We start from the raw sequence: 24,831 nt of genomic DNA, 5'->3' as shown, positions 1-24,831 counted from the left end.
GTGTGACCTCAAAGGGCCCTTGCCACTTGGCGATTAATTTGGAGCTCGACGTGGGCAAACTGAGCAAACTGGGCAATATATATATATATATATATATATATATATATATATATATATATATATAAATAACCAGTAGGGGCCGCTAGCGTGCACTGTGTTAAACAAAGCTTCGAGGAAAGAACTCATTCGACTCATTTGGATTCGAAGCTTCATTTTCCCAATCACTAATGAATGAATCTTTCTACAGATTTATGTATTAATCACTTGCATAAACAAATGCTGGTCACGAAGGATTTTCTTATTCTCAGTGATAGATAGCGATATTTACAACTACGCAAAACTCCAAAGAAGAATGGGAACCAACAATCAGCTCTTGTTGTGCCCGGACCCATTTTTCAGGTGCAAAGGCCATCCATTTCCGCTTACTTTTTTTTTCTTCCGTGTTTTGGTTGAAGTGCTGTTCGTTTTAGTAAATATGCAGGTAAGGACTGTAAAGCTGAATGTAATTTAAGTTTCGGGTTTCTCACACTTCCTTTCCAGAGCAGAAACCCGCATGGCTTCTAATTTCTGGGAACTTTACATGTTGATGCATTTCTTCTGCACCGTTATTGCGGTGTGATTGAGATGTGAAACCGCCAGATATCGAGTTGTAAATGTAAACTGCGGTATTTATGTGAATCTTTACACGACGATATCTACATCAATAACGTTTACATGATGTGATGCAAAACTTGCTGTCTGAGTTTCTCTTTCATAGTCTGTTCATCATTATTAGGAGATGAGGCTTGGAGATGTTTGGGTGAGACGGCTGTGGAGTTCCTAATGAGATTGTTTAATAAGATCCTAGAGAATGAGAAAATGCCAAATGAATGGAGAAAGAGTGTGCTAGTCCCAATATACAAGAATAAGGGAGATGTACAGAGCTGCAGTAATTACAGAGGAATAAAATTGATGAGCCACACCATGAAGCTATGGGAAAGGGTATTGGAGGCGAGATTGAGGAGAGAGGTAGCAATCTGTGAACGAGAAATGTATATTGGGACTAGCACACTCTTTCTCTGTTCATTTGGCATTTTCTCATCCTCTAGGATCTTATTAAACAGGAACTCCACAGCCGTCTCACCCAAACATCTCCAAGCCTCATCTCCTAATAATGATGAACAGACTCATCTCATTATCTGTAGCCGCTTTATCCTGTTCTACAGGGTCGCAGGCAAGCTGGAGCCTATCCCAGCTGACTACGGGCGAAAGGCGGGGTACACCCTGGACAAGTCGCCAGGTCATCACAGGGCTGACACATAGACACAGACAACCATTCACACTCACGGTCAATTTAGAGTCACCAGTTAACCTAACCTGCATGTCTTTGGACTGTGGGGGAAACCGGAGCACCCGGAGGAAACCCACGCGGACACGGGGAGAACATGCAAACTCCGCACAGAAAGGCCCTCACCAGCCACGGAGCTCGAACCCAGACCTTCTTGCTGTGAGGCGACAGCGCTAACCACTACACCACCGTGCCGCCCTGATGAACAGACTATGAAAGAGAAACTTAGACAGCAAATTTTGCATCACATCATGTAAACGTTATCGATGTAGATATCGTTGTGTAAAGATTCACATAAATACTGTCACGGTCTGAATTTACCACCAGTCTGAATTTACCAGGTAAATTTATACTGTAGCAGCCATGGTCTGAATTTACCAACTTGGTATAATTGGGCCTAGTCTGAATTTACCAGCCGAATATGAGATGAAATGTTCATGTTCATACTTGAATTATTTACACTTTATCTTGATGAATATTGATTTGTTTAAGTGAGACTCCTCATGATTATAATAATTTAGTTATTCTCTCAAATTTACCAACTTGGTATAATTAGACTGCTGTCATTGGGCCTAGTCAGAATTTACCAGCCCAATATGATAGGAGATTTATGATCATGCTTGATCCACAAATAAATTATTTTCACTTTATCTTGATGAATATTGATTTGTTTGAGTAAGACTCATCATGATTATGGGTTGTTTTACAATCAGGGTACGCAAGCTAAAAATCCCATTTAACACTTATCATCTTCAATATCAAAAGGCTTGACTAAATAAACTTGGTTGTTTATTGTAGCCCTGTGATCGCTCTATTTACCATGCAAAAAAAATGTGGTGATAACGATATTTTTGGTGAATGTATGGCAATATGTGTCATATTTAGCAAAATTACTCGTGTCATTTAGAAAAAGTGCTTTTTTGACCACAGGTAGCTCCAAAAGGGATGCACTTACATCATTCTTTATACCATAAAACACATATTTGGTTCCATATCATTGGAAACATAGTTAAGTTTTAATGTTGAATGCCAGTAAGTTTTCAGACTATTTTGATCAAATTAGTATGGAATTGTGTCAAAAAAAAATGTCCTCTCCGAGACAGCTAATTTTTCAATATAAAATAACATATCTAAAACGATTATTTTCATCCTAAAATGTGGTCAAGATATTGGGACATAAATATTAGAGACAACTAACACAAAGCTTACAGCCTTATATTTAAAAGCGCTATGGAAGTAGTGGATTCTGAATTGTCAAAAAAAAAAAGTCCTCTCCAAGAATCACTTCATTAGTTTCTCCCAGCCCTGCTTAAAGCGACACTTAATCTTCTTTATCTTATAGCAGATTACACAAAGCTACCATACACACGTCAAAAAATGACCTGAAATCTGTTCTTTAACTTGTCCTTCACTTAAAAACTGGTACAAGAACCAGTTTGAATCAATTTGAATTTTGGACCCCTGTGACACAAACTTTGTACCCTGATTGTAAAACAACACTGATCATACTTGATCCACAAATAAATTATTTTCACTTTATCTTGATGAATATTGATTTGTTTGAGTGAGACTCATCATGAATATAATATAGTTATTCTGTCAAATTTACCAACCTGGTATAATTAGACTCCTGTCATTGGACCTAGTCAGAATTTACCAGCCCAATATGATATGGGATTTATGTTCATACTTGATCCACAAATAAATTTTCACTTTATCTTGATGAATGAATGAATGAATGAATGAATGAACGAACGACCCATGTTTTAGTTCCAGTTTATGCACTATGTAGGCTGATCAGGACCAGCCAGGAATGATGAACTTTATCTTCATGAATATTGATTTAAGTATATATGAAAGAACGAAGTCAGAATGTAAAGTGTTTTGAACAACTTTATTAACTTCATTTACACATATACTAATAAAATTCAATCCAAACCATTCTTGTCTACCGATAATCAAACCTCACAATTGTAGTCACAATTCGCATTCTATTAGTCCACAAATGTGTTGAAATGCTCGGTACAAAATCGCAGCAAGAAATGGTAAATTTAGACTTCCCGGAAGTTGACCGGGAAAAAAAAAATCGGTCTGCGCATACGCATGGTAAATTTATACCAGCGCACGATCAGACCATAACAACGGGTTTATGCCAAGGAAGAGCACGTCGGATGCAATTTTTGCTTTAAGAATGTTAATGGAGAAGTACAGAGAAGGCCAGAGAAAGCTACATTGTGTGTTTGTAGACCTGGAGAAGGCATACGATAGAGTGCCGAGAGATGAGTTATGGTATTGAATGAGGAGTATAGCAGAGTGGTGCAAGACATGTATGAGAAGAGTGAAACAGCAGTGAGGTGTGCAGTTGGAACGACTGAATGGTTCAAGGTGAAGGTGGGACTTCATCAAGGATCTGCTTTGAGTCCTTTTTTGTTTGCCATAGTGATGGATAGCTTGACGGACGAAGTGAGGCAAGAGTCACCATGGAACATGATGTTTGCGGATGATATTGTGATATGTGGTGAAAGTAGAAAGGAGGTTGAGTTGGGTTTGGAGAGATGGAGGGATGCATTGGAACGAAGAGGAATGAAGGTGAGCAGGAGCAAAACAGAATACATGTGCATCAATGAGAATGGGGATGAGAGTGTAGTGAAGATGCAAGGAGTAGACGTAAAGAAAGTTGGTGAATTCAAGTACCTGGGGTCAACTGTGCAGGAAAATGAGGGCTGCGATAGTGAGGTGAGAAAGAGAGCGCAGGCAGGGTGGAGCAGTTGGAGAAGGATTTCGGGAGTTGATAGGAAAGTCCCAGCAAAAGTGAAAGGTAAGACGTATAAGACAGTAGTGAGACCAGCTGTGATGTATGGATGGGAGACCGTACCCTTAACGAAGAGACAGGAGGCAAAGTCGGAGGTGGCGGAGTTGAGGATGTTAAGGTTTGCGACGGGAGGTTGGACAGGATAAGGAACGAGCACATCAGAGGGACAGCACATGTGGAGAGCTTGGGAATGAAGCTAAGAGAGATGAGACTGAGATGGTATGGGCACATCCTGAGAAGAGATGCAGAGCATGTGGGAAGGAGAATGTTGAGGATGGAGCTGCCAGGCAAGCGAAAATGAGGAAGGCCAAAGAGGAGATACATGGATGTGGTGAGAGAGGACATGAAAGTGGCAGGTGTGGTAGAGAAGGATGCGGAAGACAGGGAGCGATGGAGACGAAAGATCCGCTGTGGCGACCCCTAATCGGGAGCAGCCAAAAGAAGAAGAAGGAGAAGTCCGTTCATTATTACTAATGAAGCTCATTTGAAGTAAACAAACACACCTGTGTATCTGTATCTTCGACATCCTGACTGTGCTTCAGTGATAACTGAAGGTCCCTGGAGCCTTTCTGAGAACCACTGCAACACAGGACATTGAATTAAAAAAAAGACAGAAACGAATGAATGAAAAAGTCATGTTCAAAATCACAAACGTACACATCTTTACAGAGTTATCTGTTAATGCTTTGATTTTCAGCAACGAGAGGAGAAGCAGTTGGAAGCATCTCTTGAGTCTCTGATTTCTCGAGTCGCACATCTGAAAAATTCTCTACAAAATTTCATCTATAAGCTGGAAAATGAATATGACAGATTGACATGGTAAGTATGTGCAACACCTTAAATAATATTAACTTGTTCATGTAAGACAGATTAAATGGTGGTGGTGGTGTTCAATTCAATTCAAAATCCTTTACTTGTCCTCAAAGGGCCAATTCAAGGCAATCAGGTCGGCAAACAAAGTGCACGGAAATTTCATCTACACGTACACCAAGACAAGACTAAAATACCGACGGACAATCTAAAAAATACAAACTTAGAAATTACACCAAAAAAAAAAAAACAAGTATGTCACTTTAGAAAGACTGAATGCAATTAAAATGAAGTTAAAATGCGAGTGTCTTCATTGAAGTAAACTGACCATGTCTTGTACTGTTCTTGTTCACCAGTGTGATGGCTTCTGGAATAAACCCACACTTCCTCCTGTTTCATTGAAAAGTTTCATCTATGCAGCTAATTTGGTAATTATATGTGATTTTTAATACTTTGTACTGCATAAAAAGCTTGCTTACCCAAGCTTTCAAATCTCCGGAAGCTGGTACTGGCCCCCATCTCGGTTCAGGGAGGGCTTGAGGGTTCTGATGTGGATGGCTTCTCGTACACCTCGTTTAAACCAGTCCGGCTCCTGGTCTAGAACCGGGACTAGACCGGCTCCTGCTTCTAGACCAGGAGCCGGACTGGTTTAAACGAGGTGTATGAGAAGCCATCCACATTAGAATTCTCAAGCCCTCCCTGAACCGAGACGGGAGCCGGTACCAGCTTCCGGAGATTTTGGACAGCATTCTTTCGGGCGTGTGCAATGCATGCTTGAAGTGACGTCGTTTCCCCCTGACGAAGACTCTGGATAGAGTTGAAAGCTTGGGTCAGCAAGCTTTTTATGCAGTACAAAGTATTAAAAATAATTTATGATTCCTGCTATTTGTTTGACATCCATCCATTATCTGTAGCCACTTTATCCTGTTCTACAAGCTGGAGCCTATCCCAGCTGACTACGGGCGAGAGGCGGGGTACACCCTGGACAAGTCGCCAGGTCATCACAGGGCTGACACATAGGTGGGGTTTACATTAGACCGTATCAGCGGATCATCAGATTAACGTTTTTAAAACGATTAGTGTGCACACAGCAACGCCAATACACGATTCGCGTGCACACGGCAACGCCAATACACGGATGCACTCGGCTCCGCAGGCATCCTGCGCTCCAAATCACTCCGCCCTGAACAGCGAGTGCCCTCTGGAGGGTGCGCACTCCGGCCCTGCGCAGCTCACAGAGCGCGCGAGTGAAGCGCACGAGCAGTGATTCAGGACAAATAGCAGGAAGTGAAAGTCCACGCCGTTTTTCAGCAGTCGCATCACATGACCAACGTGGCATGACCAACGCCAGCGAATCAGGAAGGTGGATGTCACAGTGACGTTGTCCAATGACGACGTCAGCTAGAGCTCAGCACTGCGTTTCCTCGTTCCTCAATGTTTACACAGCACCGGATCAGATACGAACTGGGTTGAATACGTGGGCCCTGGCGGATTCAAATTGTTCCGCCTGTGGAGTCGTTTCCCGGCGTTTTAATGTGCACGGACAGTGTATCCGCGACGAAAACGAGACGGATACGGTCTAATGTAAACACCACCATAGACACAGACAACCATTCACACTCACATTCACACCTACGGTCAATTTAGAGTCACCAGTTAACCTAACCTGCACGTCTTTGAAAGTCATCATCGAGGAAATGTGTGAGGTCGCTGATAATCTTGTATGCCTTTACGGACGTGTTCAGTATAAAGCTGCGTTAGTGATCTTTGTGTTTGCCCAGTGATTTTTGAGCTGAGGTTAACAACGCCTTGCAGTCAATTCTTGTCCTTTTGACAAAGAGACTTTAAACCAGCAGGTACATGAAATCGTTAAAATACTTTCAATAAAAGATGGACTTGTGGAAAGTATGGAGTTGTTTATCTTGTGTGCACAAGACAAAATAATTTACTATAAATTCATATGCATCTCTAATGACTTCAAATGCACATGCAAGCACACTTGAGAAATCAACGACAATTAAAATATATCAGTGCAGCTTACTGCCATGGACCTCAAGGCATAGGCTTATCCACAAGATAAATAAATAATAATAATGTAATATATTTATTTAGGGGCGGCACGGTGGTGTAGTGGTTCGCGCCGTCGCCTCACAGCAAGAAGGTCCGGGTTCGAGCCCCGTGGCCGGCGAGGGCCTTTCTGTGTGGAGTTTGCATGTTCTCCCCGTGTCCGCGTGGGTTTCCTCCGGGTGCTCCGGTTTCCCCCACAGTCCAAAGACATGCAGGTTAGGTTAACTGGTGACTCTAAATTGAGCGTAGGTGTGAATGTGAGTGTGAATGGTTGTCTGTGTCTATGTGTCAGCCCTGTGATGACCTGGCGACTTGTCCAGGGTGTACCCCGCCTTTCGCCCGTAGTCAGCTGGGATAGGCTCCAGCTTGCCTGCGACCCTGTAGAACAGGATAAAGCGGCTAGAGATAATGAGATGAGATGAGATATTTATTTAGGATAGCCCAATTACGTGCACAATTCACAATCTCATCAAGTGCCACCATGAACATCTTTTCAGTGGGGTCCTCATACACACTAACCTCACACTTTTGGACTGTGGGGGAAACCGGAGCACCCGGAGGAAACCCATGCAGACACGGGGAGAACATGCAAACTCCGCACAGAAAGACCCCCCCCCCCAGCCTCTTGACTTGAACCCAGAACCTTCTTGCTCTGAGGTGACAGTGCTAACCACTACACTACCATGCTGCCAAATAACTTGTGCACACAAGATTAAAAAAAAAAAGTCACCTTTTGGGATTATAGGAGCTGTGTAGAAAAGCAGTTGTAATCTAGCAAATAAAAATCCCTTCGGCTGAAGAAGCTTCAAGAAAAGTTGCTATTCAGGGTCGTGTCAGGAGTCAAACCGGGATGGTCCATGTTCCTTGAAAGATTTTGTGTTTCTGCTATTTCAGAGCGAAGTGTTTCAGACCACTTTGAGTCAGGGTTTGTGCACAGTGTGTAATAGACTAAACGTATCGTGTTTATATGATGTCATTCTAAGTAGAGCTGTATGATGATATGATACTGATATTGAAAAATCTGATCCATTTGATTAAGGATCACTTTTACTGTCAGGTGTTGGCGGTTTTTTATCCTTTTAATTTTTTTAAATTTTTTACCAATTATTTAATTTTACTTGTTTCATCATCAAATATTTTCACTTTTATTATCCCCTGCTGGCCGAGAGGCCCAGAGGGGGATTATGTTGTGGCCAAGTCCGTCCGTCCGTCCCGGAAAGGGTTCTCACCTTCTGAAATCAACTCCTCTTACAATTTTTGCAGGAATTTCACGAAACTTGGCAAAAGGGCTTTGTTATAGGACAGTAATACGCATATTGCAATTTCCTTTGCAGTATATTGTAGCGGGGGATATTGTGCTCTCGGAGCACTCTTGTCATAATTGCTGGACAGAAATCTCTGGTCCTTTGTTTGTGTTTTCTTTGCAAACCCTTACCGAAATTATATATATATATATATTGTGATCTATATATTTCATGCGCTGTGAAGATATTTTTGCCATATTGTCCTGCCCGAAAGATATGTGCATCTGATGTCAGCTGCCTTCTTTCAGGTAACTAGTAACCCTAGTAAAGAGGCACAATAATAAGTAAACTTAACACACCCATCGATCATACCGTATATTGCGGATTATTAGATGCTTTGTCTGCTCTGGTTTCTGATCTTGAAATATGGTAAAGCTGCCTTCTTAAAAATGTCACTTTGCGTGTGATTATAACTGCACATTTGGCATTTGAAAAGCACATTCCTTTTGATTCACAGTTTTATTATAAAAATAATGAATCATTACGAGCAGGCCTGACATAGCGATTAATGGTGCATACAGATTACCTCACAACTACATTATTCTTGACCTCTGTGCATTCAAGCTACGAAACGGTGCGGGTAAAGCATAGAGGTCTCCAGGTTCCTCAGTCTGTGATGCATGGTGGATATTTTTCCCAGCAAAACAGTGACCTGTATGGTTCGGGTTATAACGAGCAAATATGTCTGTATGTTGATTTAATCTAAACCAGAGTAAGGACTAGTAAATACAGTGTAACTCATGTAAAGGTAAAGAAGTGCTGCTTTGTTGATTGTTGATTTGACGTCCTTTGCTGCGTTCAGAGTTGCGTGGGCCGTCCTGAATTGTTTGGGAATTGCGGGTTGAAGGACATTCTTGATCTTTTTTTTTTTCCCTAATTAGAGGTCAGAAATTATGATTTACAAGATTTAGTTGTCTGCAGCAGGGCGGCACGGTGGTGTAGTGGTTAGCGCTGTCGCCTCACAGCAAGAAGGTCCGGGTTCGAGCCCCGTGGCCGGCGAGGGCCTTTCTGTGTGGAGTTTGCATGTTCTCCCCGTGTCCGCGTGGGTTTCCTCCGGGTGCTCCGGTTTCCCCCACAGTCCAAAGACATGCAGGTTAGGTTAACTGGTGACTCTAAATTGAGCGTAGGTGTGAATGTGAGTGTGAATGGTTGTCTGTGTCTATGTGTCAGCCCTGTGATGACCTGGCAACTTGTCCAGGGTGTACCCCGCCTTTCGCCCGTAGTCAGCTGGGATAGGCTCCAGCTTGCCTGTGACCCTGTAGAAGGATAAAGCGGCTAGAGATAATGAGATGAGATGAGTTGTCTGCAGCATAAGATGCATACATAAGGACAATAGAAAGGGCTTCAGCTGAAGAATTGAACTGAATTGCCTTTATTGTCATTGTAAATGTCTAGGACGACGACTACTTCTCTTGGCTGCTCCCGATTAGGGGTTGCCACAGCGGATCTTTCGTCTCCATTGCTCCCCGTCTTCCGCATCCTTCTCTACCACACCTGCCACTTTCATGTCCTCTCTCACCACATCCATGTATCTCCTCTTTGGCCTTCCTCGTTTTCGTTTGCCTGGCAGCATCATCCTCAACATTCTCCTTCCAACATGCTCTGCATCTCTTCTCAGGATGTGCTCATACCATCTCAGTCTCATCTCTCTTAGCTTCATTCCCAAGCTCTCCACATGTGCTGTCCCTCTGATGTGCTCGTTCCTTATCCTGTCCAACCTCCCATCGCAAACCTTAACATCCTCAACTCCGCCACCTCCGACTTTGCCTCCTGTCTCTTCGTTAAAGGTACGGTCTCCAATCCGTACATCACAGCTGGTCTCACTCCTGTCTTATACATCTTACCTTTCACTTTTGCTGGGACTTTCCTATCAACTCCCGAAATCCTTCTCCAACTGCTCCACCCTGCCTGCGCTCTCTTTCTCACCTCACTATCGCAGCCCTCATTTTCCTGCACAGTTGACCCCAGGTACTTGAATTCACCAACTTTCTTTACGTCTACTCCTTGCATCTTCACTCCATTCTCAGTGATGCACATGTATTCTGTTTTGCTCCTGCTCACCTTCATTCCTCTTCGTTCCAATGCATACCTCCATCTCTCCAAACCCAACTCAACCTCCTTTCTACTTTCACCACATATCACAATATCATCCGCAAACATCATGTTCCACAGTTACTCTTGCTACCATCCTAAGTGTCTAGGACAAAATTAAAAAAATTAAAATTGCCACTCAATGGTGCAAGCGTAGAAATACAGGGCACTGAAGACAAAACAAAAGGCATAAAATGAGAATTTGTGATACTCAAAATTAAGCAATCTGTATAAAAATAAAGTGCAGGTGCATAGCAGCATGAATGAATTATATTCTTATTTGTGCTTGTTATTATTTAAAGTGCTTTCGGGGGGGGAGCAAACTGTTTCTGAATCTGGAGGTGAGTGCTGTAGCCAACCTATAACGCCTGCCAAAGGGTAACGGTTCAAAAAGGTGGTGGCTGGGGTGGGTGGAGTCCTTGATGATGTTGGTGGCTGTGCTGAGGTAGTGTGAGGTGGCAGTGCCCTCCTGAGAGAGGAGTGGGCAGCCTGTTCTTTTCTCTACTAACTTCACCTCTCTCTGGAGCTCTGAACTCATCTCATCTCATTATCTCTAGCCACTTTATCCTTCTACAGGGTCGCAGGCAAGCTGGAGCCTATCCCAGCTGACTACGGGCGAAAGGCGGGGTACACCCTGGACAAGTCGCCAGGTCATCACAGGGCTGACACATAGACACAGACAACCATTCACACTCACATTCACACCTACGGTCAATTTAGAGTCACCAGTTAACCTAACCTGCATGTCTTTGGACTGTGGGGGAAACCGGAGCACCCGGAGGAAACCCACGCGGACACGGGGAGAACATGCAAACTCCGCACAGAAAGGCCCTCGCCGGCCCCGGGGCTCGAACCCAGGACCTTCTTGCTGTGAGGCGACAGCGCTAACCACTACACCACCGTGCCGCCGAGCTCTGAACTAACTACAGTAAACTATACTAACATTTAATCTTTCAAAACGGATTATTTTGGCATCAAGTAACAGCACAGACAACTTAAATCCTGATGTAGAAGACTAATCATTGCGGATACTGATGTGTTTTAAACTTTGCAGGCCTTCAGTGCTGGACAACTTTGCACTTTTGTCTGGGCAGCTAAACACCATCAACAAGCTGTTACGTAATGAGAAAACTCCATCCTACCGGAACCAGGTCATCATTCCCCTTCTGCTGTCACCCGACAGGGACGAGGAGCTGGCAGTTAGTATCAGGGATTTTTCATTGTGTTCTAATCAGAGCAGGTGAAACTGCATAAAGGTGTGCGTTTTCTTAATCTGAACTTCATCCTGCAGTTTTTCTTTCTCTACTGCAGAAACTGACAGAGCAGCGCGTACCTGTGTTCAGCCACGAGATCGTACCGGACCACCTGAGGACAAAACCCGACCCAGAAGTAGAAGAGCAGGAGAAACAACTGAGTACAGAAGCTGCCAGGATTGGACAGGAAGTAGCTCAGGTAATGACACTAACTACAGTCATGTAATCTCAGCCTTGGTATCTGAACTTTACACTACCTTTCAAAAGTTTGGGTGAGCCTTTCAATTATTATACACTATAAATACTAGATGGTGTAGTATATGGGAACCTCCCCATCACACCCATATGTGCTTTTTGAACATCTCGTTCCAGATTTAGACCCCATTTGATGTGATGATAACCTCCACTCTTCTGGGAAGACTTTCCACTAGATTTTAAGCCAGTACCTCACTGGGCTTGCGACAAATCGCGAACGTCATTCACAAGAGAGTTTCAAAAGTGTCTTGAAACATTCGCGGGGCTTCTCAGTTTCCTCGCATGAGTCCCAAAGTGTCGCTCCTTCGTCGCTGAAATTTTGAACATGTTCAAAAAATTCGTGCGACAAAATTTCTCTCAAAATAGCCGCAAATGCGTCGCAAAGCTGTCACGAACCCTTCTCAAGTCAGTTTCCGTGAGACAGGAAGTGCGAGTGTATCTCACTGGGCTGCGACAGCCTGCGACTAGTTGGAGACACAACAATTGCGATAAAATACGCGAATATCAATTCAGTGCGATTCCAAGTGATAATTGTCGCTAATTTGCATATTTCATCGCAATTGTTGTGTCTCCAACGAGTCGCAGGCTGTCGCAGCCCAGTGAGATACTACCCTTAGAGTGTGACACTGGGGATTTGTGCTCACTGAGCCACATGAGCATTAGTGAGGTCAGAGGGTGGTTTCAGGTGAGGAGGCTTGGGGTGCACCCAGTGTTCTAGTTCATCCCAAAGGCTTTAAGTGGTTTTGAGGTCAGGGCTCTGTGCAGGCCACACAAGTTCATCCACACAAACCTTGGCACACCATGTTTTCATGGACCTGTCTTTGTGCCCAGGGGCATTGTTACGTCTGGGCCCCATAGTGCCAGTAAAGGGAAACTGTAATGCTGCAGAATATAAAGATATTCAATGTAATTGTGGGCTTCCAACTTTGTGGCAACACTTTGGGGAAGACCAACATATAGGTGAGAGAGTCAGGTGTCCACATACTTTTGACCAAACAGTGTTTTTAACCTTTCATATGATTATTCTCATTATTTTAATGACTGAAATGTATACAGTCTAGATATACACAAATTATAGACAAAAGCTGTTTTATTTTTTCGATGATTAATATGTGAACTGTTAGTAGTTACTAAACTTAATATTTAATATTGGAATTGTTTTACATCATTTTCAATAAAATTGATTTTCGTGTGTTTTATTTAAATATATATATATACACACACACACACACACACACATCTAGTCATGTGAAGAAAGCAGCAGATGCATTTGCTGCTTTGAGGGACCGAGTGTGGTCCCAGCGTGGGTTAAGAAAGAGCACAAAGTTCTCTGTTTACAACGCATGTGTTCTACCTTGTCTGCTCTATTCTTGTGAAACGTGGGTGACATACCATAGACATCTAGATGTTCTTGAAAAATTCCATCAAGGTCGATTCTCGGAATTTACTGGACATCATACACGCCTGACACAGCTGTGTTTCTCATCTCATTATCTCTAGCCGCTTTATCCTGTTCTACAGGGTCGCAGGCAAGCTGGAGCCTATCCCAGCTGACTACGGGCGAAAGGCGGGGTACACCCTGGACAAGTCGCCAGGTCATCACAGGGCTGACACATAGACACAGACAACCATTCACACTCACATTCACACCTACGGTCAATTTAGAGTCACCAGTTAACCTAACCTGCATGTCTTTGGACTGTGGGGGAAACCGGAGCACCCGGAGGAAACCCACGCGGACATGGGGAGAACATGCAAACTCCGCACAGAAAGGCCCTCACCGGCCACGGGGCTCGAACCCGGACCTTCTTGCTGTGAGGCGACAGCGCTAACCACTACACCACCGTGCCGCCACAGCTGTGTTTGAAAAGGCTAATTCATTTAGTGTAGAAGCACATTCATCATCGCAGGCTTTGTTGGACGGGCCATGTTATACGCATGGAACAAAACAGAATTCCGAAGCAGATGCTCTATGGCGAGTTGCTGCAAGGCACTCGGCCACGACACAAGCTACAAAGATGGCATCAAAGAATCCCTAGTAGCATGCAAAATTGATGACAATGACTGGGAAACAATCGCTTGTGACCGTGGAAAATGGAGACAATCAATCAGCAATGGTTGCAAGTCTTTCCATGAGAATGCAGTGAGGTGGGCACAAGTCAAACGAGCCGCACGAAAAGGAGAATTCGTCGATCCGTCAGTCAACCAATTCATATATGACCAGCGTGGCAGACTCTTTCTCTCTACAGCTGGCCTCCTTAGCTACCAGAGAAGCCACATCGGTAGAGCAGTACCAAATTACGATGAATATATGCTGGAGGTTGATCTGACTTATCATGTTTGCCAGAAGGTCTGTAAAAAACTTTCCAGACTAAGACGCCATATGAAAACACGTGTGCAACTGCAACAACAGGCTACAGTTAATTCGGGACCTGTGCACACCGATTGCGTTTGCCGGCTTTGCAACAAGCTCTGTAAATCTCTGGCTGGCTTCAAATGCCACTGTCATTCCCATAACAACTAATTTTAGAATGATTCTGTCAGCGATGGTCATATTCATTTAATGAGTCGACAGCCATTATACATGTATATAACACACATATATACACTGTGACGTTGTTGCGAGTTGGCCTCTCAGTCAGGAGATCGTGAGTTCTACTCGCGGTCGGGTCATAGCAAAGACCATCATAAAAATGGTACCTACTGCCGTCTGGCAAGGCACGCTGCAATACAGATGCGAGTGGGGAGTCAAATTCTTGTGGTTACCAGAGGACCAGCCCCACCCACACACACACTGTAACCCTAGCTATGTAATAGGTGAGAGGCCGAAAGCTACAGAAACTGAGATCGGCGCCGCCCTATGTGTCATATGGCGAGGGAAGGACTTTCAACTTTTCCGAGGGGGGGTAAAGCAATCTGATGTTGTTTTAGGTCATATTTATGCAGAAATATACAACCCCGATTCCAAAAAAGTTGGGACAAAGTACAAATTGTAAATAAAAACGGAATGCAATAATTTACAAATCTCAAAAACTGATGTTGTACTCACAATAGAACATAGACAACATATCAAATGTCGAAAGTGAGACATTTTGAAATTTCATGCCAAATATTGGCTCATTTGAAATTTCATGACAGCAACACATCTCAAAAAAGTTGGGACAGGGGCAATAAGAGGCTGGAAAAGTTCAAGGTACAAAAAAGGAACAGCTGGAGGACCAAATTGCAACTCATTAGATCAATTGGCAATAGGTCATTAACATGACTGGGTATAAAAAGAGCATCTTGGAGTGGCAGCGGCTCTCAGAAGTAAAGATGGGAAGAGGATCACCAATCCCCCTAATTCTGCGCCGACAAATAGTGGAGCAATATCAGAAAGGAGTTCGACAGTGTAAAATTGCAAAGAGTTTGAACATATCATCATCTACAGTGCATAATATCATCAAAAGATTCAGAGAATCTGGAAGAATCTCTGTGCGTAAGGGTCAAGGCTGGAAAACCATACTGGGTGCCCGTGATCTTCGGGCCCTTAGACGGCACTGCATCACATACAGGCATGCTTCTGTATTGGAAATCACAAAATGGGCTCAGGAATATTTCCAGAGAACATTATCTGTGAACACAATTCACCGTGCCATCTGCCGTTGCCAGCTAAAACTCTATAGTTCAAAGAAGAAGCCGTATCTAAACATGATCCAGAAGCGCAGACGTCTTCTCTGGGCCAAGGCTCGTTTAAAATGGACTGTGGCAAAGTGGAAAACTGTTCTGTGGTCAGACGAATCAAAATTTGAAGTTCTTTATGGAAATCAGGGACGCTGTGTCATTGGGACTAAAGAGGAGAAGGACGACCCAAGTTGTTATCAGCGCTCGGTTCAGAAGCCTGCATCTCTGATGGTATGGGGTTGCATTAGTGCGTGTGGCATGGGCAGCTTACACATCTGGAAAGACACCATCGATGCTGAAAGGTATATCCAGGTTCTAGAGCAACATATGCTCCCATCCAGATGACGTCTCTTTCGGGGAAGACCTTGCATTTTCCAACATGACAATGCCAAACCACATACTGCATCAATTACAGCATCATGGCTGCGTAGAAGAAGGGTCCGGGTACTGAACTGGCCAGCCTGCAGTCCAGAGCTTTCACCCATAGAAAACATTTGGCGCATCATAAAACGGAAGATATGACAAAAAAGACCTAAGACAGTTGAGCAACTAGACATTAGACAAGAATGGGTTAACATTCCTATCCCTAAACTTGAGCAACTTGTCTCCTCAGTCCCCAGACGTTTACAGACTGTTGTAAAGAGAAAAGGGGATGTCTCACAGTGGTAAACATGGCCTTGTCCCAGCTTTTTTGAGATGTGTTGTTGTCATGAAATTTAAAATCACCTAATTTTTCACTTTAAATTATACATTGATATGTCATCTATGTTCTATTCTGAATAAAATATGGAATTTTGAAACTTCCACATCATTGCATTCCGTTTTTATTTACAGTTTGTACTTTGTCCCAACTTTTTTGGAATCGGGGTTGTAGAAAATTCTAAAGGGTTCACAAACTTTCAAGCACCACTGTATGTAAGGTGTAATTGTTTCTATAGTCAGCTATAGGTCTCTGTATAATATTACTATTGTTCGTTAATGTTGGTTTGTGTAAACAGAAACAGATCCAGACCCTGAACAAACTCTGCTCGAGTCTTTTGGAGAAGCTCAATAACCCTCGAGACGACAGAGACGCAGAAACATCAGGTGTTTGTTCATGTTTTTTCTCTTTGTCACATTGGTTTTATAAAAGTTAAAAAGTCCATGACGTTTCTTTTGTATCCCAGTGTAAAACTGTCCACGGGCTCGATCAGTAACCAAGTACAGTTACCAGCAGTTTATGTTTTAACCTGATCACTCGCTGTGGTGTAACTATAATCACACAGCTCAGAGCCGAGAGCAAATGTAAACTAGTTTTGCATTTCTTTGCAGAAGGAATAGTGCATACTTCATCAGTAATTACTGCTTTGTGCTTCGAAAGCGCTGATACTGTGTCATTTATCAGTACCATTCCAAAGTTTGGACACACCTTCTGAGTCCATGTTTTTTTCTTTATTTTTATTCATTAAAAGACAATGTCTTAAAGTAATGATAGACGTCGTTTCTCTTTACTTAGTTGCGCAATTCTTGACATAATATGGATTACTACAGTTGCGGAATAGGGCTATTTACTGTCGTCGTCTTCTTTTGGCTGCTCCCGATTAGGGGTCGCCACAGCGGATCTTTCGTCTCCATCGCTCCCTGTCTTCCGCATCCTTCTCTACCACACCTGCCACTTTCATGTCCTCTCTCACCACATCCATGTATCTCCTCTTTGGCCTTCCTCGTTTTCGTTTGCCTGGCAGCTCCATCCTCAACATTCTCCTTCCCACATGCTCTGCATCTCTTCTCAGGATGTGCCCATACCATCTCAGTCTCATCTCTCTTAGCTTCATTCCCAAGCTCTCCACATGTGCTGTCCCTCTGATGTGCTCGTTCCTTATCCTGTCCAACCTCCCATCGCAAACCTTAACATCCTCAACTCCGCCACCTCCGACTTTGCCTCCTGTCTCTTCGTTAAGGGTACGGTCTCCCATCCATACATCACAGCTGGTCTCACTACTGTCTTATACGTCTTACCTTTCACTTTTGCTGGGACTTTCCTATCAACTCCCGAAATCCCTCTCCAACTGCTGCACCCTGCTTGCACTCTCTTTCTCACCTCACTATCGCAGCCCCCATTTTCCTGCACAGTTGACCCCAGGTACTTGAATTCATCAACTTTCTTTACGTCTACTCCTTGCATCTTCACTACACTCTCATCCCCATTCTCATTTGCTGTATTTTTATTATTTACTGTTTGATCTGAAACGCATTAAAGGAACAGTCCACCGTACTTCCATAATGAAATATGCTCTTATCTGAATTGAGACGAGCTGCTCCGTACCTCTCCGAGCTTTGCGCGACCTCCCAGTCAGTCAGACGCAGTCAGACGCGCTGTCACTCCTGTTAGCAATGTAGCTAGGCTCAGCATGGCCAATGGTATTTTTTGGGGCTGTAGTTAGATGCGACCAAACTCTTCCGCGTTTTTCCTGTTTACATAGGTTTATATGACCAGTGATATGAAACAAGTTCAGTTACACAAATTGAAACGTAGCGATTTTCTATGCTATGGAAAGTCCGCACTATAATGACAGGCGTACTAACACCTTCTGCGCGCTTCGGCAGTGCATTGATACGGAGCTCAGATATCACTGCGCTGCCGAAGCACGCAGAAGGTGTTAGTACGCCTGTCATTATAGTGCGCACTTTCCATAGTATAGAAAATCGCTACGTTTCAATTTGTGTAACTGAACTTGTTTCATATCACTGGTCATATAAACCTATGTAAACAGGAAAAACGTGGAAGAGTTTGGTCGCATCTAACTACAGCCCCAAAAAATACCATTGGCCATACTGAGCCTAGCTACATTGCTAACAGGAGTGACAGCGCGTCTGACTGACTGGGAGGTCGCGCAAAGCTCGGAGAGGTACGGAGCAGCTCGTCTCAATTCAGACGAGCATATTTCATTATGGAAGTACGGTGGACTGTTCCTTTAAGAAGGCAAGAAATTGCACTAATTAACTTTTGACGAGGCACACCTGTTAATTGAAAAGCATTCCAGCTAAGTCTGAAACGTGTTTTGCTTATTTAACACCCTTTTTTTTTCCTTTACCGCATAATTCCATACATGTTCCATGTGTTATTTCATAGTTTTAAATATCTTCATTATTGTTCTGCAATGTAGAAATTAGTCAAAATACAGAAAAACCTATGAATGAGTCGGGGTGGCCAAACTTTTGACTGGTACTGTATATTGAAGGTGGCTGATCAAAAATGACAAGTTTTGTTGAAGTTATCAGCCATATTTGGAGTCATCAGTGAAGTTAGCTAAAGATGTTCTAGTTCAGAATTGTTCTAATTCACAAGTTAAAGAGGAGCGTGGGATCAGTGTAGGGTTTACAGTCATTTTTCAATAATTTATAAGCACATTAGAGACAGTATCAGATTTCAAGTCTTGCTCATCACTTCCAAAGCCCTGCATAATCTTACTCCCATCTACCTTAGCCCATGTTTACATTAGACCGTATCAGCGGATCATCAGATTAACGTTTTTAAAACGATTAGTGTGCACACAGCAACACCAATACACGATTTGCGTGCACACAGCAACACCAATACACGGATACGCTCGGCTCCGCAGGCATCCTGCGCTCCAAATCACTCCGCCCTGAACAGCGAGTGCCCTCTGGAGGGTGCGCACTCCGGCCCTGCGCAGCTCACAGAGCGCGCGAGTGAAGTGAACAAGCTGTGATTCGGGACTGAGCCGCTGTATGTGTGATCCCAGCGCATATCACTTACCACTTGCAAGTGGAAGGATGGCAAGCCTAAAGACAATCATAACTACACAATGGGCAGTATTTGCAGTATTTTCATACTTTTATACTCTTTAATGAAAGGTGATACAAGGCGGAAGTCCGCGCCGTTTTTCAGCAGTCGCGTCACATGACCAACGCCAGCGAATCAGGAGGGTGGATGTCACAGTGATGTTGTCCAATGAGACGCCAGCTAGAGCTCAGCACAGCGTATCCGCGTATTCTGAATGTTTACACAGCACCGGAGCTGACACGATCTGGATTGAATACATGGACCCGGGCGGATTCCCGTTTCCCGGCGTTTCCAGGCGGTTTAATGTAAACGGACAGTGCATCCGCGAAGAAAACGAGACAGATACGGTCTAATGTAAATTTGGCCTTAGAGAACTACTGACTCCCTCCACCCCCTCTCGCTCACTAAGATCTTCTGGCAACTGCCTGCCGGACGTGCTGTCCCATGCACCATGATGGAGAGCAGGTCCTTCCGTGCCGTTGTCCCTAAACTCTGGAGTTCTCTTCCTCAGTCTCTCCGTGACTGCTTTTCTTTCTCCCCTTTCAAATCTCAATTGAAGACTTATCTCTTTCATAATCATTTCTCTTCCTGCTTTTTTTTCTTCTTCCCCTTGTAAAGTGACCTTGCGATATTGAAAGGCACTATAGAAATGTAACATTGTTGTTATTATTATTGTTGTTGCACAGTATTGTATGAGACAGGGGGCTTCCTTTTGGACCCAAACCCTGCTTTTCAAATAATTATACAGGCAAGTCTTAAGGGGACTTTACTTTTCAGATTTATGACAACTTTACCGCTGACTAACTTGGACAGTAGCTAAAATTCCGTGTTGGTAAATTTCAGCTGCTGAGCTAATTTGCTTCCAGCCGTTCTATGAAGCTGGACTTATTTTTAACGTTGGGACATGTTGTGTGTGTGTGTGTTTTAAGCCTCAGTCACAACCGGCCGTACGTGCTTCTACGGCTGGTCTATGTGCAAAAAATGTAAGAAATGCATGGAGGGCGCGCGTGAAACGCACGGAAGGCGCGCGTGTGACGTGCTGATTTTCGAGCCGTAGACTGGCCGCAGACCGGCCGCAGAGGTTCTTTGTCATGTCAAACAAACTCTACGGGTGCTTACGTTTTTTTCAGGTTGCAAGACAAACTTACGGCCAACGTGCGTATTTCTCCATGAACAAAAAAAAAACGCAGCGATTTGGGAAACGCCAAAAATCGCACGGCCAAAAAATCGTACGTCCGGTTGTGACCTAGGCTTAAAGGAGAACTCAAGTCATTTTTAAACTTGCTTTATTTCTTAATTAACGTGTTATTCAATTACGTTTTCGGTTTTAGTAACCTTATATCGTGACTCATATCGGCAACTAATTGCAATTAAATATTATACTTATTGGCCTATTCGGTTTTTAGCCATGTTGAATTTAGCTCGTTTGGTCCACGGCAGGCATCGGTTACCTGCGTGATCTTCACGAGACTTGTGCGAGACTTCAAAACGTGAAGTGTCAGCCAGGCATCAGTGCCGCCATTTTGAAATCTGTTTTCCAAACGAAATATTGCACAAAAATGAGTTTAAATGACGATTACGGCCTACTTTTTCAAACTTTCCTGATTACTATCAAAACAAGCAAAACTTCCGACTTGATTACGTCAGCAATCGAAAGAGGACGCGTGCGTCTTTTGACATCATTGGCAAATGTTGGCCACTTTGATTTCCGCTGCACGTTTTACTTCCGTCCTACGATGTCTCGCACAGGTCTCAACGAATCTCGTTTACGGCCATTGCTTTGACATATGGACTGATATATTACATAGCGTATTTCAAACACTCATAACTTGCTATAGCAGTGACAAAATAGCGATCAGAAATGCATTCCGATATTTAATAAAATGAGAAATAGAATTTTGATGATAAATTTGCCTTCAGTTCTCTTTTAACAAAATCGACTCGTACATGTGCCAGTAGCCGACAAGGAGTGTAGCGCCGAGTTTCCTATAAGGCATGTATGACGAGATTGAGTGGAATAACTGTTTTATTCTATCCACATTCACTGGATTTTGAGAAATGGAGCTTTTTTTTTCCCTTTCAAATTCGATAAATAAAATTTTTATACAAAACGTCTGACAAAATCATTCTGCTTAGAATGTAAACAGACTCCTGAAATAATAGTAGGAATTTGTAAGAAATGCTGTAATTCTTGAAAAAAAAAAGATACGTTCTGGCCATCAAATACTTTTATTCCATATTTTGTTGCTTTTTTGGGGTTTTGTTTTCAAGTAGAGTTTTTATTTCGTCCTCGGTTGGTTCAGCAACACACTCCACCATTTTGTTTTTCTCTACTCATGGTATATGAGCTGATAGCCTAGTAGTAGAGTAGCCAATCAGAATGTACGATTGCTCTTATCCAGTGAATGTGGATAGAATAAATAATCATATTCCATACATCACATACGACTTCAAAAACCTCTGCCAAAACGGGGTTCTAATGAAGTCTGTCCACTTGGTGAGCATCTTGGCAATGCTCTCAGACCAGTTCTTTTTCAGTCACAACAAGACCAGGCTTCTGTCTACTTAAATTGCCAGAAACAGAGAGACAACATGTATCCAATAAAATGAAGTTCTCTGGGTTGCTCCATCTCCTGCATGTTTCTCCATCACTGAATGAGCAAAAACCCCTTGTTTATCAGTGTGGTTATCTTCTAGAGTGTTTTATAGAGATTCAGTGCTTTAGGTGTGCTGTTTCTACCACTGGAGCATTTAATATTAACTGATTTGGATCAGTCAGGGGCGGCACGGTGGTGTAGTGGTTAGCGCTGTCGCCTCACAGCAAGAAGGTCCTGGGTTCGAGCCCCGGGGCCGGCGAGGGCCTTTCTGTGTGGAGTTTGCATGTTCTCCCCGTGTCCGCGTGGGTTTCCTCCGGGTGCTCCGGTTTCCCCCACAGTCCAAAGACATGCAGGTTAGGTTAACTGGTGACTCTAAATTGACCGTAGGTGTGAATGTGAGTGTGAATGGTTGTCTGTGTCTATGTGTCAGCCCTGTGATGACCTGGCGACTTGTCCAGGGTGTACCCCGCCTTTCGCCCGTAGTCAGCTGGGATAGGCTCCAGCTTGCCTGCGACCCTGTAGAAGGATAAAGCGGCTAGAGATAATGAGATGAGATGAGATGGATCAGTCAGTCAATATATTACTCGTAAGCAAGTAGGTTGCATATCTTTTTTTTTTTTTCCCTTCCCTATCTCTCTTTGTGCCTGTGTGCCTCAGCTATGCGCCAGAACAAACAGTGGTTTAACCCAACCGACACCAATGCCTTGGTGGCGGCAGTTGGCTTTGGGAAAGGCTTGTCCAAGTGCAGACCGCCCGCTTCAGTGGCTCCTGGACATCCGGGACAAACCATGATGACGGGGGGACCCACGCTGCAGCAGGTGACCATTCCTGGTGCTCCTGGACATCAGGGGGGTATCGGCGCATCTGTGGCACAACAGCAGCCTGGCCAGCCTGGTAGGAGGCTTTTGTTTGTACAACACACACACACACACACACACACACACACACACACACACTTCCTAATACTGTTCTGTTTTGATTTTTCAGGGAAAATGCCGAGCAGCATTAAGACCAATATTAAGTCAGCCTCAGGTTCAATGCATCCTTACAACCGGTAACTGTGAAAGCTCACGTTCTGCTTGAGCACCTGTTTCAAGGAGAATGACAAATCTGTAATATTGTACTTGTTTCTATATATCTTTTTTTTTTTTTTTTAAATAAACACTGTGTGAATTTACCTTATTCTTTCTCCTCGTATCCTATATGAAATTATATAAATTTGGTAATGGTATATGTTACCACTGCTGACTTGGTTGGGCATAAAAGGCATGTTTTTGTTGTTGTTGTTTGCCCCCCCATGCAGTCATTCTATTTTCAAACCTTCCGTAAACCAAAATTGTTCAGTAACTAATACCAAATGACAATATCATGGCCTTTATAATTTCTTGACTTGCATTCCATAATTCATAAGCCTAATGAGTAAGATTACTATTTTAAAACATAATTTGAAATAGCAAATCAAATGTTTTGTCTTTACGGAGCAGCCTACTCCACCTGTTTGACATGACTGTTGATGTAACCTTGTTTATGTTACAAGCTGCTTATTAAAAGCGTCTGTGTAGCGAGCAGGCATGTAATGATGTATCATGCAATGACCCAAGTGTATGATGATTTGAATTGAAATAAAAAAAAATGAATCCCAGGTATTATCTGGCTGTGTTGTCCCTTAGTTTTTCCGAACTGTAATTGCGTTGTTTAGACAGAAGTAACTAAAAATGGCAGGAATGCATGTGATTTCAACCTGGGCAAAGGAACACCTCTTATGCCACAAAAACACACAAAATCAGATCTAAATCTGGGGAAGAGCTGTTCTGCGATTGACTGTACAAAATAGATTTAACAAGAAATCGGAGCTCCCTTTTTACAGACTGCCGAAAGCTAAAGAAAAGAGAAGCAAATGGAGGTAATGTTCATAAAAGTTTATTAAGAAAAGGCTTATTATTAGGATTCCTTTTATTACAAATAAAAATTTTAGTTGGGGCGGCACGGTGGTGTAGTGGTTAGCGCTGTCGCCTCACAGCAAGAAGGTCCGGGTTCGAGCCCCGTGGCTGGCGAGGGCCTTTCTGTGCGGAGTTTGCATGTTCTCCCCGTGTCCGCGTGGGTTTCCTCCGGGTGCTCCGGTTTCCCCCACAGTCCAAAGACATGCAGGTTAGGTTAACTGGTGACTCTAAATTGACCGTAGGTGTGAATGTGAGTGTGAATGGTTGTCTGTGTCTATGTGTCAGCCCTGTGATGACCTGGCGACTTGTCCAGGGTGTACCCCGCCTTTCGCCCGTAGTCAGCTGGGATAGGCTCCAGCTTGCCTGCGACCCTGTAGAACAGGATAAAGCGGCTAGAGATAATGAGATGAAAAATTTTAGTTAATATGCTATTATTTTACTCCAACCTTTTATGAATGTGGGTAAATTATTGGTAATTAAGATAATTACTTTTTTAGTTTAACAAAAGGAATATTTGTTGATGAATAGGAAAATAAATATTGCATTTGGGGGGACGACAATTTTTTTCGTTTAATTTTATTTTAAAAAATATCACGGGAAAATTTAATCATGAACCCATTGCCGTGAATCCAATCGTGAATTGGGTGAATCGTTACATGCCTAGCTGCAAGTGTTTTGTTTATTTGATGTTATGTCTAAGGTCAGATGAAGACACAAATCGAAACATGACACACTTGTTCAGTGCTCGAAGCCAAGGATTGCTTTGTGTATATTTGTGCTTATACTGCGCACCTCCGAGGGCTTGTTGAGAAAACTATTGCAATATCTGATCATGTGACCTTTTAGGAGAAAAAAAAATTCAATATTCAGTAAGATAAAATAAGAAAATATGTTCCAGTTTATTAGGACTATCGAGGTTTTTTTT

The 24,831-nt window shown here is 43.2% G+C and overlaps 1 protein-coding gene across 2 annotated transcripts; it reads left to right on the top strand.

Moving 5' to 3' along the window:
* The first annotated feature begins 233 nt into the window (after positions 1 to 233).
* Positions 234 to 23,608, top strand: med8 (mediator complex subunit 8). 2 transcript variants are annotated; one of them, XM_060919706.1, is made up of 8 exons: positions 234 to 481; positions 4,837 to 4,958; positions 5,306 to 5,377; positions 11,466 to 11,610; positions 11,723 to 11,863; positions 16,581 to 16,668; positions 22,624 to 22,860; positions 22,954 to 23,608. In XM_060919706.1, exons 3-8 carry the CDS (start codon positions 5,364 to 5,366, stop codon positions 23,022 to 23,024), a joined length of 696 nt encoding a protein of 231 aa, XP_060775689.1. In that variant the 5' UTR covers positions 234 to 481; positions 4,837 to 4,958; positions 5,306 to 5,363; the 3' UTR covers positions 23,025 to 23,608. The 2 variants fall into 2 exon arrangements, with proteins under 2 accessions (XP_060775689.1, XP_060775688.1); XM_060919705.1 differs by lacking the exon at positions 5,306 to 5,377 and having other exon boundaries at positions 235 to 481.
* The last annotated feature ends 1,223 nt before the right edge of the window (positions 23,609 to 24,831 follow it).

The sequence above is a fragment of the Neoarius graeffei genome, chromosome 4, assembly GCF_027579695.1.
Source record: "Neoarius graeffei isolate fNeoGra1 chromosome 4, fNeoGra1.pri, whole genome shotgun sequence".
Taxonomy (NCBI): domain Eukaryota; kingdom Metazoa; phylum Chordata; class Actinopteri; order Siluriformes; family Ariidae; genus Neoarius; species Neoarius graeffei.
The sequence above is the reverse complement of the archived record's forward strand: the minus strand, read 5'-3'. Positions and strand labels throughout refer to the sequence as shown.

What these genes read in the sequence shown, in the direction of transcription:
- med8 (XM_060919705.1), top strand. Translation starts at nt 353, where the DNA reads ATGGGAACCAACAATCAGCTCTTGTTGTGCCCGGACCCATTTTTCAGG. An exon ending in GAATATGACAGATTGACATG is followed by an intron (nt 4,959 to 11,465) that starts GTAAGTATGTGC and finishes TAAACTTTGCAG; the next exon opens with GCCTTCAGTGCTGGACAACT. An exon ending in ACAGGGACGAGGAGCTGGCA is followed by an intron (nt 11,611 to 11,722) that starts GTTAGTATCAGG and finishes TCTCTACTGCAG; the next exon opens with AAACTGACAGAGCAGCGCGT.